The following is a 15,238-nucleotide window of genomic DNA, read 5'->3' on the forward strand; positions in this document are numbered from 1 at the left end:
TGGTGGTATCTTTGCTGCACATCTAAAACACCATTCCCATTTATCATCAGGCAAACATTTCTCCCATGTGATGTGTGGTAGCACAACTAGATCCATAGGACAAGTGGATCCATGGTTGTTATCCATTGAAAATAAAGAATGGTGCTCTCCCCATGAAGGTATCTGCCAGTAGACTGGTCGGCCTAGTAAAAGAAGTCGAAACAGAGAAATAAAACGCTTCTGGATGAACTCATGGGTGGATATAATATACTGCTCACAAAATTAGGGGATATTTTATTCCTTCATATTCACTTTGAAATATCCCCTAATCTTTGTGAGCAGTATATATAAGAAGGTAGTTGAAAAATAAAGAAATATTTGGAAGGTATAATCACACAGCATATGTGAGACACACAGCATATGTGAGACACAATTCATGAGTTGGTATTTGTATACACTGTTTTCCCCCTGAATGTAAAGCTGGTAATTGGCAGAACAAGAATCTGAGGACTCTTCCATCTGATTTAAATCCATCACCAAAATCTATTGCGTTCAATTTCACAGTAGAGATCTTACGGTTCAAGATAAACTCAGAGATAAATAGATGCACAATCTTTGTATAGAAAATGTATAATGAAACCAGAACAATCTTACAAAATCAGCACAGACACAAGTAGTAAATATAAAAAAATGTCCATACATTTCAAGAAATTAATTTCCTTCCTCCCTAAGTGAACCATATATTGTATTCCTCTAGCTTATAGAAATTTGGCCTCCAGAACCAAATAATTTTTAAAAAATGAAGTAAGAAGAAAATCAGGGATTGAGAAACAACAGAATGGGCATTTATGAATTTGAGCAATCTAGAACTTTTAAACTATATAAAGGAACAGAATAACCTCTTGCCTTTTTTGTGAAGCAAATATGAGACATCTTGAGGAAACAGGAAACTTGTGATTCTGTGGGAACCTGAAGACTTTGAGATAAAAGAAAAGTAGCAGAATCTGTGTGCTCACAGAAATCAGGAGTCAGCAGTGTGGCACATTTTGCTCTGAACAGTGATGATGCTAGATCATTCAGTGAGTCAAGGCTCGATTCTGGCTCTCAAAGGAATATAAGAGCTGGGATCTGGCTTAACCCTTAGAGAGAAGTAGAGGGACCTTTGATGACCTAACAAGGCCCATGTCAAGGACACGTGCCAACTTCTGAGACTGTGTATTTGGGATGTTCTAGGAGACTGCCAAGACCAAACTTGCTGACTGCTGTCTCTGGCTCCGTGTTTGGGTGATTGAGATAAAGAAGTCACGGATGACGTCAGAGTAATGGCGGGGTAGGAAGCGATTCCGATAAATCTCCCCCAAAACTCAACAAGATCTTCAACCAGAAACAGAAAAACCTATACTTGGAGCCTCCAGATGCTTCGCAATACACCCAAAGGTATGGTCGAGTGAAAAATTGGCTAAATATATAACCAAACCCCGAAGGAAATAGGGAGTAAGAAATGCTCCGCCTTCCTCACTAACCTAAACAGGGCGGCTTTCTCTGGTAACTGTGAATATAGAAACTGAGGCGGGCAAAGGGGGTGAATAGATTCAGGCCGTGGCACAAACGGCTGAACCAGGCTGTGGCACGGAGATCCAAGCCGAGGAAAAACTGATCCTGTGGCAACCCGGGCAATACAAGCTAACACTCGCGCCAAACCCAAACAAAGAAAGACAAGCGGGGCGGCCATTTTACCCGGTCTCCTGGTTGGTGCGCAGTTAGTGGGCGAGAGATTTCTTCCTAGGCCCCGAGAGTGGGTGCCCGTGTTGCCCCATGGAGAGGCAGGGTCAGAGGCCTTTCTGTGGGCAGAGGGCAGAGTCTCTGGGCAGCCCCAGCGCCCTTGGAAAGCCATGCACGGGAGGGAGTGAGAACTAATTCCAACGGTGGAAATTTTCCGTGCTGCTGGGGGTTTCACTCAGAGGGAAACGCAGCCGGCCTCATATCCGGGTTTGCGCGCGCAGATAGTGAATGAGAGATTCCTCCGAGTGCCTCGGCAGTGCGCGCCCGTGTTATCGCACAGAGGGGCAGAGTCAGGGGCCTTTGTGTGGGCCAAAGCGGAATCTCAGGCCGCCCCAGCGCCTTGCAAAAGCCGCGCACGGGGACGGAGCGAGACTCAATTCCAACGCTGCAACTTTTCCCTGCAGTTGGGGGTTTCACTCAGAGCGTGAGACTGCTGGCCGGATATCCTGGTCTGCGCGCGCAGCCAGTGAGTGAGAGTTTCCTCCAAGCGCCCCGGAAGTGGGCGCCTGCCTGTGTTACCGGACAGAGTGGCAGACAGAGCCAGAGGTCTTTGAGTGGGCGGAAAGCCCGCCTGATTATGCTAGCAGCTCTGACTGACTGAGCCTTACCCAGAGCCCTGTGCTGAGTGGAAATAGAGTGGGGAGTTGCCAGCTCTTTGAGCCTCTTACTATCCAGGCAGAGCAGCAGCAACCCCATAGCTGGATTATCAGGCTACTAATTGAGGAAGGAAAGACTAGGAGAAAGGCTCCAGGAACACGGACTCTCTCTCACTGTCGGAGCCTATAAATGCTAATGAGCCTCGACTGCCAACGAGACTAAAGCACAATACATGACATCGCCATAGAGACTTATCAACTGCAAACCTCTACCTGAGTGTGCCAAAGGGGCAGAACCCGGGGTACAGAGTCACCGACCAGGAAGAGGGAGAGAAAAGAAAAAGCAAGAAGATAACCTCTTAAAATCAAGAATAATCTGCAGACTTTATAACCTATCCCATTTTATTATATTTGTTCGTTTGTTTCTCTTATCTTCATTCTTGATACTTTTTTTCCTCCTCCAATTTGGCCGATTAACTCTCTGCCGGTCTTACTCTCTCCTCTCCTTGAACTACACTACCCATAAGTGTTACATCTCCCATTATCTTTTCTCTTCTCTTCCTTTCTCTCTATGAGGGTTGCACTCCAAAACCCTTAACTCTCTCTCTCTCTCTCTCTCCTTTCTTTTTTCTTCTATTAGTGGTTCCCTCTTTTTTTCTCTCTCTCTCTTTCTTTTCTCCCTCTATATTATTTTCTTCCTTTCTCCTTTACATCTCCTCTCATTCAAACCTCAATAACAAACAAATTATCTTATCTGGGACTCAAACTTATGTTTGTGGCATTTTGGGGGGTTTTTACTTCACCTTTTTAACTCACTAGCAGTGCTCCCATCCCTGGCTCTCCATTTTATCTAGTTCTTGTTCCACTAAATACAATAGTAATTTTTTAATTTGTCTCCCCATTTTTCCGTTTTCCTCTTATTCCTCTCATCATAACTCTTAGACAACCAACACCTAAAAGCAAATCATTTTATTCTTGACCCAAATTTTTTCCTTATTTGCTTTTTGTGGGTCCATACGCTCTTTTTTTTTCTTTTTTTTTTTTTTTCTTTTTCTCGTTTTTCTTTTTTTTTTTTGCCCCTTTATTACTTTTCCCCAATTCAGGCCCTCCATCACAGGCATTGTTTGTTATAATTCACAGTTCACCACAAGATTTTCTCAAGAAAGAGGGGAGAGGAGAGGAGAGGAAAAAAGGAGGGGGGGAATAATTTCCTTTTTTAAAAAATTTTTATTTTATTTTAATTTTCTTTATTTCATTATTAATTTTTTTTTAAAAAAACAACTATTTTCGATTTTTTATTTTTTTATTATTTTTTTAACTTTTTATTCTTTATTAAATCTCATTAATACTATCAACAAAACCACCCTCAGATGCCATTAAGGAAGAGAAAATCGAATATCATGGATACAAAAGAAAGAGAGGTAACACAGCTAGATGAGGAAAAATATATGGAGAAAAAATTTAATATATTGGAAACCTTGGAGCTAAATGACAGAGAATTCAAGATAGAAATCCTAAAAATCCTCCGAGATATACAAGAAAACACAGAAAGGCAATTTAGGGAGCTCAGAAAACAACTCAATGAACACAAAGAATATATGTCCAAGGAAATTGAAACTATAAAAACAAATCAAACAGAGATGAAAAACTCAATTCACGAGCTGAAAAACGAAGTAACAAGCTTAGCTAATAGAACAGGTCAGATAGAAGAGAGGACTAGTGAAATGGAAGACAAGCAACTTGAGGCACAGCAGAGAGAAAAAGAAAGAGACTCAAAATTAAAAAAAATGAGATAGCCCTACAAGAATTATCTGACTCCATCAAAAAGAATAACATAAGAATAATAGGTATATCAGAGGGAGAAGAGAGAGAAAATGGAATGGAGAACATACTCAAACAAATAATAGATGAGAACTTCCCAAGCCTGTGGAAAGAACTAAAGCCTCAAGTTCAAGAAGCAAACAGAACTCCGAGTTTTCTGAACCCCAACAAACCTACACCAAGGCATATCATAATGAAATTGACACAAACCAACAGCAAAGAAAAAATTCTCAAGGCAGCCAGGGAAAAGAAGAATACAACATATAAAGGAAGGCCCATTAGATTATCATCAGATTTCTCAGCAGAAACTCTACAAGCTAGAAGAGAGTGGACCCCAATATTTAAAGTCCTGAAAGAGAGGAACTTTCAGCCACGAATACTATACCCATCAAAGCTATCCTTCAAATATGAAGGAGAAATAAAAACATTCACAGATACAGAAAATATGAGGGAATTTATCATCAGAAAACCCCCACTCCAGGAATTACTAAAGGGGGTTCTCCAATCAGATACAAAGAACAAAAAAAAAAACAGAGCCACAAGTAAAAGCTCCAAGAAGAACACAATAAAACCAAATTTAAACTGTGACAACAACAAAAAGAAAGAGGGGGAGAAGATGGAGATTAACAGTAGCAAAGGACGATGGAGTGCAAAAGTACTCACAAAATAGTTCGCTACAATGAACAGGGTAGGGACCCTTTTCATTACTCAAAGGTAACCACCATTGAAAAAACCACCACAGAAGCACATGAGATAAAAAAGATAGCAACAGAAGAAAGATGTATGGAATACAACCAAATAAAAACAAAAGATAGAAAAACGAAAGAGAAGGATCAAACAAGACACAAAACTAACAGAAAGCAAGATATAAAATGGCAATAGGGAACTCACAAGTATCAATAATTACACTAAATGTAAACAGATTAAACTCACCAATAAAAAGGCACAGAGTAGCAGAATGGATTAAAAAAGAAAATCCAACTGTATGCTGCCTACAGGAAACTCATCTAAGTAACAAGGATAAAAACAAATTCAAAGTGAAAGGCTGGAAAACAATACTCCAAGCAAATAACATCCAAAAAAAAGCAGGTGTAGCAATAGTCATATCGGATAATGCTGACTACAAGACAGGAAAAGTACTCAGAGACAAAAATGGCCATTTCATAATGGCTAAGGGGACACTGAATCAAAAAGACATAACAATTCTTAATATATATGCACCAAACCAAGGAGCACCAAAATATATAAGACAGCTACTTATTGATCTTAAAACAAAAACTGACAAAAACACAATCATACTTGGAGACCTCAATACACCGCTGACGGCTCTAGATCGGTCTTCCAAACAGAGAATCAACAAAGACATAGTGGCCTTAAACAAAACACTAGAGCACCTGGATATGATAGACATCTACAGGACATTTCATCCCAAAGTGACTGAGTATACATTTTTCTCCAGTGTACATGGATCATTCTCAAGAATTGACCATATGTTGGGCCACAAAAACAACATCAGCAAATTCAGAAAAATTGAAGTTGTACCAAGCATATTTTCTGATCATAAAGCCTTGAAACTAGAATTCAACTGCAAAAAAGAGGGAAAAAATCCCACAAAAATGTGGAAACTAAACAACATACTTTTAAAAAATGAATGGGTCAAAGAAGAAATAAGTGCAGAGATCAAAAGATATATACAGACTAATGAAAATGACAATACGACATATCAGAATCTATGGGATGCAGCAAAAGCAGTGATAAGAGGGAAGTTCATATCACTTCAGGCATATATGAACAAACAAGAGAGAGCCCAAGTGAACCACTTAACTTCCCACCTTAAGGAACTAGAAAAAGAAGAACAAAGACAACCCAAAACCAGCCGAAGAAAGGAGATAATAAAAATCAGAGCAGAAATAAATGAATTAGAGAACAGAAAAACTATAGAAAAAATTAATAGAATAAGGAGCTGGTTCTTTGAAAAGATCAACAAAATTGACAAACCCTTGGCAAGACTTACCAAGGAAAAAAGAGAAAGAACTCATATAAAGAAAATCCAAAATGAAAGAGGAGAAATCACCATGAACACCGTAGATATACAAAGAATTATTGTAGAATACTATGAAAAACTTTATGCCACTAAATTCAACAACCTAGAAGAAATGGATAAATTCCTAGAACAATACAATCTTCCTAGACTGAGTCAAGAAGAAGCAGAAAGCCTAAACAGACCTATCAGTAAAGAAGAAATAGAAAAAACCATTAAAAACCTCCCCAAAAATAAAAGTCCAGGCCCTGACGGCTATACCAGCGAATTTTATCAAACATTCAAAGAAGACTTGGTTCCTATTCTACTCAAAGTCTTCCAAAAAATTGAAGAAGAAGCAATACTTCCAAACACATTTTATGAGGCCAACATAACCCTCATACTAAAACCAGGCAAGGATGGCACAAAAAAAGAAAACTACAGACCAATATCTCTAATGAATACAGATGCTAAAATACTGAACAAAATACTAGCAAACCGAATACAACAACATATTAAAAAAATAATACATCATGATCAAGTGGGATTCATCCCAGAATCTCAAGGATGGTTCAACATACGTAAAACGGTTAACGTAATACACCATATCAACAAAACAAAGAACAAAAACCACATGATCTTATCAATAGACGCAGAAAAGGCTTTCGATAAAATACAACACAATTTTATGTTTAAGACTCTCAACAAAATGGGTATAGAAGGAAAATATCTCAACATGATAAAGGCCATATATGATAAACCATCAGCTAACATCATATTAAATGGCACTAAACTGAAGGCTTTCCCCCTTAAATCAGGAACAAGACAGGGTTGTCCACTCTCTCCACTCTTATTTAATGTGGTACTAGAGGTTCTAGCCAGAGCAATCAGACAAGACAAAGAAATAAAAGGCATCCATATCGGAAAAGAAGAAGTAAAGGTATCACTTTTTGCAGATGATATGATCCTATACATCGAAAACCCCAAAGAATCCACAAAAAGACTACTAGAAACAATAAGCCAATACAGTAAGGTTGCAGGATACAAAATTAACATACAGAAGTCAATAGCCTTTCTATATGCCAACAATGAAACATTTGAGAACGAACTCAAAAGAATAATCCCCTTCACTATTGCAACAAAAAAAATAAATTACTTAGGAATAAACATAACAAAGAATGTAAAGGACTTATATAATGAAAACTATAAACCATTGTTAAGGGAAATCGAAAAAGATATGATGAGATGGAAGAATATACCTTGTTCTTGGCTAGGAAGAATAAATATAATCAAGATGGCTATATTACCCAAAGCAATATACAAATTTAATGCAATTCCCATCAAACTTCCAATGACGTTTTTTAAAGAAATAGAGCAAAAAATCATCAGATTTATATGGAACTATAAAAAACCCCGAATAGCCAAAGCAATCCTAAAGAAAAAGAATGAAGCTGGGGGCATTTCAATACCTGACTTCAAACTATATTATAGGGCCACGACAATCAAAACAGCATGGTATTGGCAGAAAAATAGACACTCAGACCAATGGAACAGAATAGAAAGTCCAGAAATAAAACCACATATATATAGTCAAATAATTTTTGATAAAGGGGCCAACAACACACAATGGAGAAAAGAAAGCCTCTTCAATAAATGGTGCTGGGAAAACTGGAAAGCCACATGCAAAAGAATGAAACTGGACTACAGTCTCTCCCCCTGTACAAAAATTAACTCAAAATGGATCAAAGATCTAAACATAAGACCTGAAACAATTAAGTACATAGAAGAAGACATAGGTACTCAACTCATGGACCTGGGTTTTAAAGAGCATTTTATGAATTTGACTCCACAGGCAAGAGAAGTGAAGGCAAAAATTAATGAATGGGACTACATCAGACTAAGAAGTTTTTGCTCAGCAAGAGAAACTGATAACAAAATAAACAGACAGCCAACTAAATGGGAAATGATATTTTCAAACAACAGCTCAGATAAGGGCCTAATATCCAAAATATACAAAGAACTCATAAAACTCAACAACAAACAAACAAACAATCCAATAAAAAAATGGGAAGAGGATATGAATAGACACTTCTCCCAGGAAGAAATACAAATGGCCAACAGATATATGAAAAGATGCTCATCTTCTTTAGCTATTAGAGAAATGCAAATCAAAACGGCAATGAGATACCACCTCACACCTGTTCGATTAGCTGTTATTAGCAAGACAGGTAATAGCAAATGTTGGAGAGGCTGTGGAGAAAAAGGAACCCTCATACACTGTTGGTGGGAATGTAAAGTAGTACAACCATTATGGAAGAAAGTATGGTGGTTCCTCAAAAAACTGAAAATAGAACTACCTTATGACCCAGCAATCCCTCTACTGGGTATATACCCCCAAAACTCAGAAACATTGATACGTAAAGACACATGCAGCCCCATGTTTATTGCAGCATTGTTCACAGTGGCCAGGACATGGAAACAACCAAAAAGCCCATCAATAGATGACTGGATAAAGAAGATGTGGCACATATACACTATGGAATACTACTCAGCCATAAGAAATGATGACATCGGAGCATTTACAGCAAAATGGTGGGATCTTGATAACATGATACGAAGCGAAATAAGTAAATCAGAAAAATCCAGGAACTGTATTATTCCATACGTAGGTGGGACATAATAGTGAAACTAAGAGACATTGATAAGAGTGTGGTGGTTACGGGGGGGAGGGGGGAATGGGAGAGGGAAAGGGGGTGGGGAGGGGCACAAAGAAAACAAGATAGAAGGTGACAGAGGACAATCTGACTTTGGGTGATGGGTATGCAACATAATTGAACGACAAGATAACCTGGACTTGTTATCTTTGAATATATGTATCCTGATTTATTGATGTCACCCCATTAAAAAAATAAAATTATTATTAAAAAAAAAAAAAAGAAGAAGTCACATGTTCTGTTTTGCCTATTATTTGCTAGACATTCATCAAGTGCTGTATGTACATATTTCTAATTCTTGAAAAAGATTTCAAGATTGGTACATATGTTCCCATTTCAGAGAAGAAGAGATTAAGATTGAGAGAGGTAAATTACAGTCAGGTTGCTTGCTCAGAAAAAAATCCTGAGAAAAAGACTCAAGTGAACATAGTCTTTTTCGGATGTGCAGATCACATTGGCAGAGAACTGAGGAGAAGAGGCTGGCAGTGGTGTGTATGAAGGTCAGTATCACAGCTTGCAGTTGAAGCTTAAACTTAAGGGAAACATTCAGAAGTAATTAAAACATACATTTTAGGACTGTCCTACTTGACGAACAAAGGAGCCAGAGCCTTTATGGAAAGAAGTAGAACTGACTCTTGTTGTAGATGGCATAATATATATAGAAAAGCCTGAAGATGCCACCAGAAAACTATTAGAACTGTTGATATAAGACTGTCCAAACCCGTAAAGAATTTTTAAAGAATTTATTGCAGCCAAACTAACGACCATGCTGGGAGTAAGATCTCAAATGCTTTGCACAATGACAGTTATACAGGGAAAATAATATAATAATTAATAAATAATAATATAAGAATAAACTGTTGGTTCACAGTTGTGAGTATGTAAAATATAGTTTATTCTTGTATTATTATTAATTATTGTATTATTTTCTTTATGAACTGTAACCATACTTTTGCCCTACCCTGTAGTTCTTTTTATACATTTGAAATTAAAAAGGTAACTTAGGCAGATTATATGAAGGTGGGAGGAAGCAAGATGGGGAAATCTCCACGATGGATTACAGGATCTTTAACAAGATTATGTTTTTCCTCGAGAGTGTTCACATCTCCACTGGTCTGAAGAAGAGGTTTACTCTGGCATTTCCAAGGTGTGCTAACCTACACACACAAGAACAATGAACAGGGTTTGCTTAAGGCAAAGATAAACCTTTTACTATAGAAGTTATAGTAGTGGGGCATGACTACCCTCAGAACTAATAAACAAATTAAGAAAAGTTGCAAAATACAAAAATTAATATACAAGAATCTGTTGTGTTTCTATAGACTATAACCAACTATCAGAAAGAGAAATTAAGATAACAATTACATTTATAATTTGCATCAGAGACTAAAATAGGAATAAATTTAAGCAAGTTGGCGGAAGACCTATACACTGAAAACTAAAAGTCGTATACAAAAGAAATTGAAGATGCAAATAATGGAAAGATATTCTGTGCTCATTAATTTAAAAAATTAATATTGTTAAAATGTTCCCAATACTCAAAGCAATCTATCGATTCAATGCAATCGTTATAAAAATCCAAATTGTATTTTTCACAGAAAGAGAAAAAGCAATCCAAAAATTTACATGAAACTACAAAAATCCAGATACATAACCAAAGCCATCTCAAGAAACAAGAGCACATCTGGAGGCATCATGCTCTCTGATTTCAAACTATACCATGCACTGTATATGTTTTTATGTCAATTAATGGTGTTAGAAAAACATGCAAAAGAATGTTACTGGACCACTGTTATACACCAAAATAGATTAACTTGAATGTAAGGCAAGAAATCATTGAAGTCCTAAGAGAAAACACAGGCAGTAAGCCCTTGATCCCTGTCCTGAAAATGCTACGACACCAAAAACAAAGGCAACAAAACAAACGAGTGGAACTACATCAACCTAGGAAGCTTCTGTGCAGCAAAGAAGAATACCAACAAAATGAAAAGGCAACATTTCATTAGGAGAAAATATTTGCAAATTATGTATCTGATTAGGAGTTAATATACAGAGTATATAAAGAACTCATACAAGTATTGAAAACTAAGTTAATTAAAAAGTAGCAGAGGATCTGAATGGACAATTTGCCAAAGAAGACATACAGTTGATACAGTTGGCTAAAGGTACATGAAAAGGTGCTCAGCGTCACTAATCATCAGAGGAATGCAAACTAAACCCTCTGTGAGGCATCACCTCACAACTGTTACAATGATAATAAAAAAGACGAGGTAGCAAGTGTTGGTGAGGAGGTGGAGAAAAGGGACGCCTTGTGCACTATTGGTGGAAATGTAAATTGGTGCAGCCGTTATAGAAAACTGGATGGAGGTTCCTCAAAAATTAAAAAAACAGAGCTACCTTATGATCCAGAAATGCCACTTCTGGGTATTTATCTGAAGAAAACAAAAATACTACCTTGAAAAGGTATCTGCATCCCTGTGTTCATTGCAGCATTATTTACAATAGCCAAGACATGGAAACAACTGAAGTGCCCACTAACGTATGAATGAATGAAAAAGATGTGAAATGGAAAAATATTAGACATAAAAATGAAGAGAAACTTTTCATCTGGGACATCTAGACCGTAAGGCCATTATGCTAAATGACATATGTCAGACAAAGATAAATACCATATGATCTCTCTTATATACAAATGTACAAAAACAACACTGAGTTACAGATACAGAGAGCACATTGTGCAGGGTGGACAAAATGAGTGAAGGGATCAAAAGATACAAAATCCCAGTTATGAAATTAATTAGTCATGGGAATGTAATGTACAAAATTGTGACTATAGTAAATAATACAGTACTACATATTTGGAAAGTTGCTAAGAGAGTATATCTTAAAGTTTTCATCACAAGAAAAAAGTATAACTAGAGATGGTAACAGATATTAACTAGACTCATTGTGGTGATCATTTTGCATATGTACAAATATCATATCAGTACATTTTACATCTAAAATTAATAGACTGTTACATGTCAAGTATACCCGAAGGAAAAAACCAAGCATAGATATATACCAGTAGAATTCAGAAGGCTCACAAGTTGGTTGTAAGAAGTTGAAACACTTTCTATACTGTTGACTATAAACTTTCCCTATCATCTGGCAATTCTATATTCTTACACTCATCTCAAGGTCCAAAAGAGTGAAACTGACCTATAGGGTTACAAGTCAACAGAGTGATTAGCAAACTTTGGGTATGAGTGAGGGGGTACAATCTGGAAGAAATGGGGTTCGTTTCTATTTCATAACCTGATAGTATTACCATGGTTATGTTTATTTTGTAATCATCTATCAAATTGGAAATAATTTACCTACTTTAAAAATGATTAATATACCTAAAATAGTCTAGACACATTAGACTCTAAAGATAAATCAGATATCATCTCAAGTAATCCAATTCTCTCATTTAGAGAGAGAAAAAGGGAGTGAGGAAGAAAGGGAACAGAGAAAGAGAAAACCGGATGTGTCATCAGTGACTTGAGGTCTCTGACTGTTGATAAACAAGGGTACTACTAGAGTTGCCCAATTCCCAGTTTACCCAGAATTTCCCAGCCTATACCACTGAAAATCCTATGTGCAGGGCAAGTCCGTCCTCCATAATCAGGACTACTGGTCACCTAGAACATAAATTAACTGATGCTTTCTGAGTCCCAGTTTCTGCTTCTACCCACCTGCTTTGGTTCCGCTGTGCATATGGAAGAGATTATGCCAAACATCCTTTTCCCACATGTCTGGCTACACAGGTGGGGTAGGTAGTTCCAGAGAGACATCTGTTGTTGTCTAGAATCGGGCTTTTGTGGGGCAACAGTCTTGGACTTAGGAATGGATACGGTTTGTCCCTGTGAACACATCAGCATCATGCCACACACCACAGGGATACTTCCCAATCTAAGTACAGCCAAAGAAACACACTGGGGAGGACATGTGTACTGACCCTCATGAGGCCATCAGGAACTATGACCAGAATATGATCAAAGCAGGAACGATGCTGATGACGTGACCACCTTCCTTTTCTCTGATAAAGTTCCTATGAATTATTCTCAATTAAGGAACACATTAAACACTTATTTTCTAAAGATTCATCTCATTTAGGGGATAACTTCCTCCTTGACAATTTCCTTGTGATCACCAAAACAACATAAACAAAAACAAGGAAAGCCGTGCTTATTGGTCCCAACAGTGGGGGCCCAGTGTATAAAACCCCAGATCATAAGAGGTCATCAGAATCAAAGAAACTCACCTTTGAACAGAAACTTACCTTTGACCCCTGACACCATGTCCTGCTCCCCTTGCTGCCGCCCCTGCTGCGTGTCCAGCTGCTGCCAGCCATGCTGCCGCCCCTGCTGCGTGTCCAGCTGCTGCCAGCCATGCTGCCGCCCCTGCTGCGTGTCCAGCTGCTGCCAGCCATGCTGCCGTCCAATCTGCTGTCAGACCACCTGCTGTAGGACCACCTGCTGCAGGCCCAGCTGCTGCTGCCGCCCCTGCTGCGTGTCCAGCTGCTGCCAGCCTTGCTGCCGCCCCTGCTGCGTGTCCAGCTGCTGCCAGCCTTGCTGCCGCCCCTGCTGCGTGTCCAGCTGCTGCCAGCCTTGCTGCCGCCCCTGCTGCGTGTCCAGCTGCTGCCAGCCTTGCTGCCGCCCCTGCTGCGTGTCCAGCTGCTGCCAGCCTTGCTGCCGCCCCTGCTGCATGTCCTGCTGCTGCCAGCCTTGCTGCCGCCCCTGCTGCGTGTCCTGCTGCTGCCAGCCTTGCTGCCGCCCCTGCTGCGTGTCCAGCTGCTGCTGCCGCCCCTGCTGCGTGTCCAGCTGCTGCCAGCCTTGCTGCCGCCCCTGCTGCGTGTCCAGCTGCTGCCAGCCTTGCTGCCGCCCCTGCTGCGTGTCCAGCTGCTGCCAGCCTTGCTGCTGCTGACTGGCCGGCCCACCTTAAGAACCATCATCTGCACACAACACTTTCTATTAGCTGAGTTGCAATTGTGGAAACAAATTCAGTTCCAGATGTGCTGAAAGCCATCATGGGGTCACCACAATTTTTGTAACTCATCTGGCTGTTTAAAATCTTGTGAATCAGCTCAACGGAGTGCAGAGGACATCACCCCGACTCTCTTCTTGTGTCTTGTGGATCATGTACCAGCTTCATGCATCCTCGATGTGGCATGCATCTTCTGAGTAATAGGAACACAAATTCTCATAATTCTTTCTTGGGTTTTTGCTACTGATCTAAATAATAGTCTTCATAACGTGTTTCTTTTTCAATGTAGTCATGGTTCTTATATCTTGCTTTTTAGTTTCCATTATCACTTTGAGTTGTCTCTGTAGATGCAGGAATTCTTATCTACATTTCTTAATAAATCTTGTACTATTATTCACCCAAAGTTGTGTTTTGTTTTATTATACAGCACTCCTGATATAGGGACCTAGATCACTAATTGTACACCATAAGCATTTCCATTCTGAACCTCATGAGCTTCCCTCATTCTCCGTTTGTTCAAATGAGAAAATATCTCCGGGGAATGTAGCTAAAAATGGGCAGACTCAGATCGGAGCCAGGTCTCCCGCTTCTCTGAAGGGCACTTACATTCACATATCAGGAAACATAGAGAGAAAACTGGGATTGAACACCAGCAACATCTGCATTGAGTTTCTTTTAACAATGGAAGGAATCATGTCTTACATATGTGGATAACTTTGTGTTTACAGAGTTCTTCCCAGATCAGCGTCCCACACCTCAGTGAGCTGCAGCCGCTTCAGTGCGAACAGCAGCAAGCTTCAGGTAGGGGAGCAGCGACTTTATTTAACAGCTTCCCGAATGCAGGGACACTTTGTCTCAGGCTCCATCCAGCCCCTCATGCAATTCATCTCCATCAGCTAATTCTGAGCACCTATTGTGTCCTCATAAGAGAGGTTTGTTTATCGGGACTTGCTCCTGGCATCCTGTAAGTAAAAGTCTTGTATGGCCTCCTTCTCCTGAGTACCTATTTTAGAGCAAAAAGGAATGAAGTAAATGCCCTGCAAAACATAGACCCTATATTGTGACCCCCAACTTTAAGCCAACCTGCTTCAGTTGGTTTTATGAGGGATGTTACCATCCTAAGGCCTGGCCGTCAGTCCCTGCTGCTAGCAAGTAGCACAGTTAGTAGAGGCAGCCATGGTGAGACAGCTTGTGCGGTTGTTTGCATGCAAAGCCTCTGTCCCTACTGCCACAACTACTTTGTTTGCACGGCAGACCTACCGTGCAAGTACTGGAGCACCTGAGGAGGGAGATGGATGAGTTCTTCCAAACTCCTG

The 15,238-nt window shown here is 39.4% G+C and overlaps 1 protein-coding gene across 1 annotated transcript; it reads left to right on the top strand.

The window, feature by feature from the left end:
• The first annotated feature begins 13,235 nt into the window (after positions 1 to 13,235).
• Positions 13,236 to 13,862, top strand: LOC136392333 (keratin-associated protein 9-1-like). Its single transcript, XM_066364429.1, has one exon. It carries the CDS (start codon positions 13,236 to 13,238, stop codon positions 13,860 to 13,862), a length of 627 nt encoding a protein of 208 aa, XP_066220526.1.
• The last annotated feature ends 1,376 nt before the right edge of the window (positions 13,863 to 15,238 follow it).

Source organism: Saccopteryx leptura, chromosome 2 (assembly GCF_036850995.1).
Source record: "Saccopteryx leptura isolate mSacLep1 chromosome 2, mSacLep1_pri_phased_curated, whole genome shotgun sequence".
NCBI lineage: Eukaryota > Metazoa > Chordata > Mammalia > Chiroptera > Emballonuridae > Saccopteryx > Saccopteryx leptura.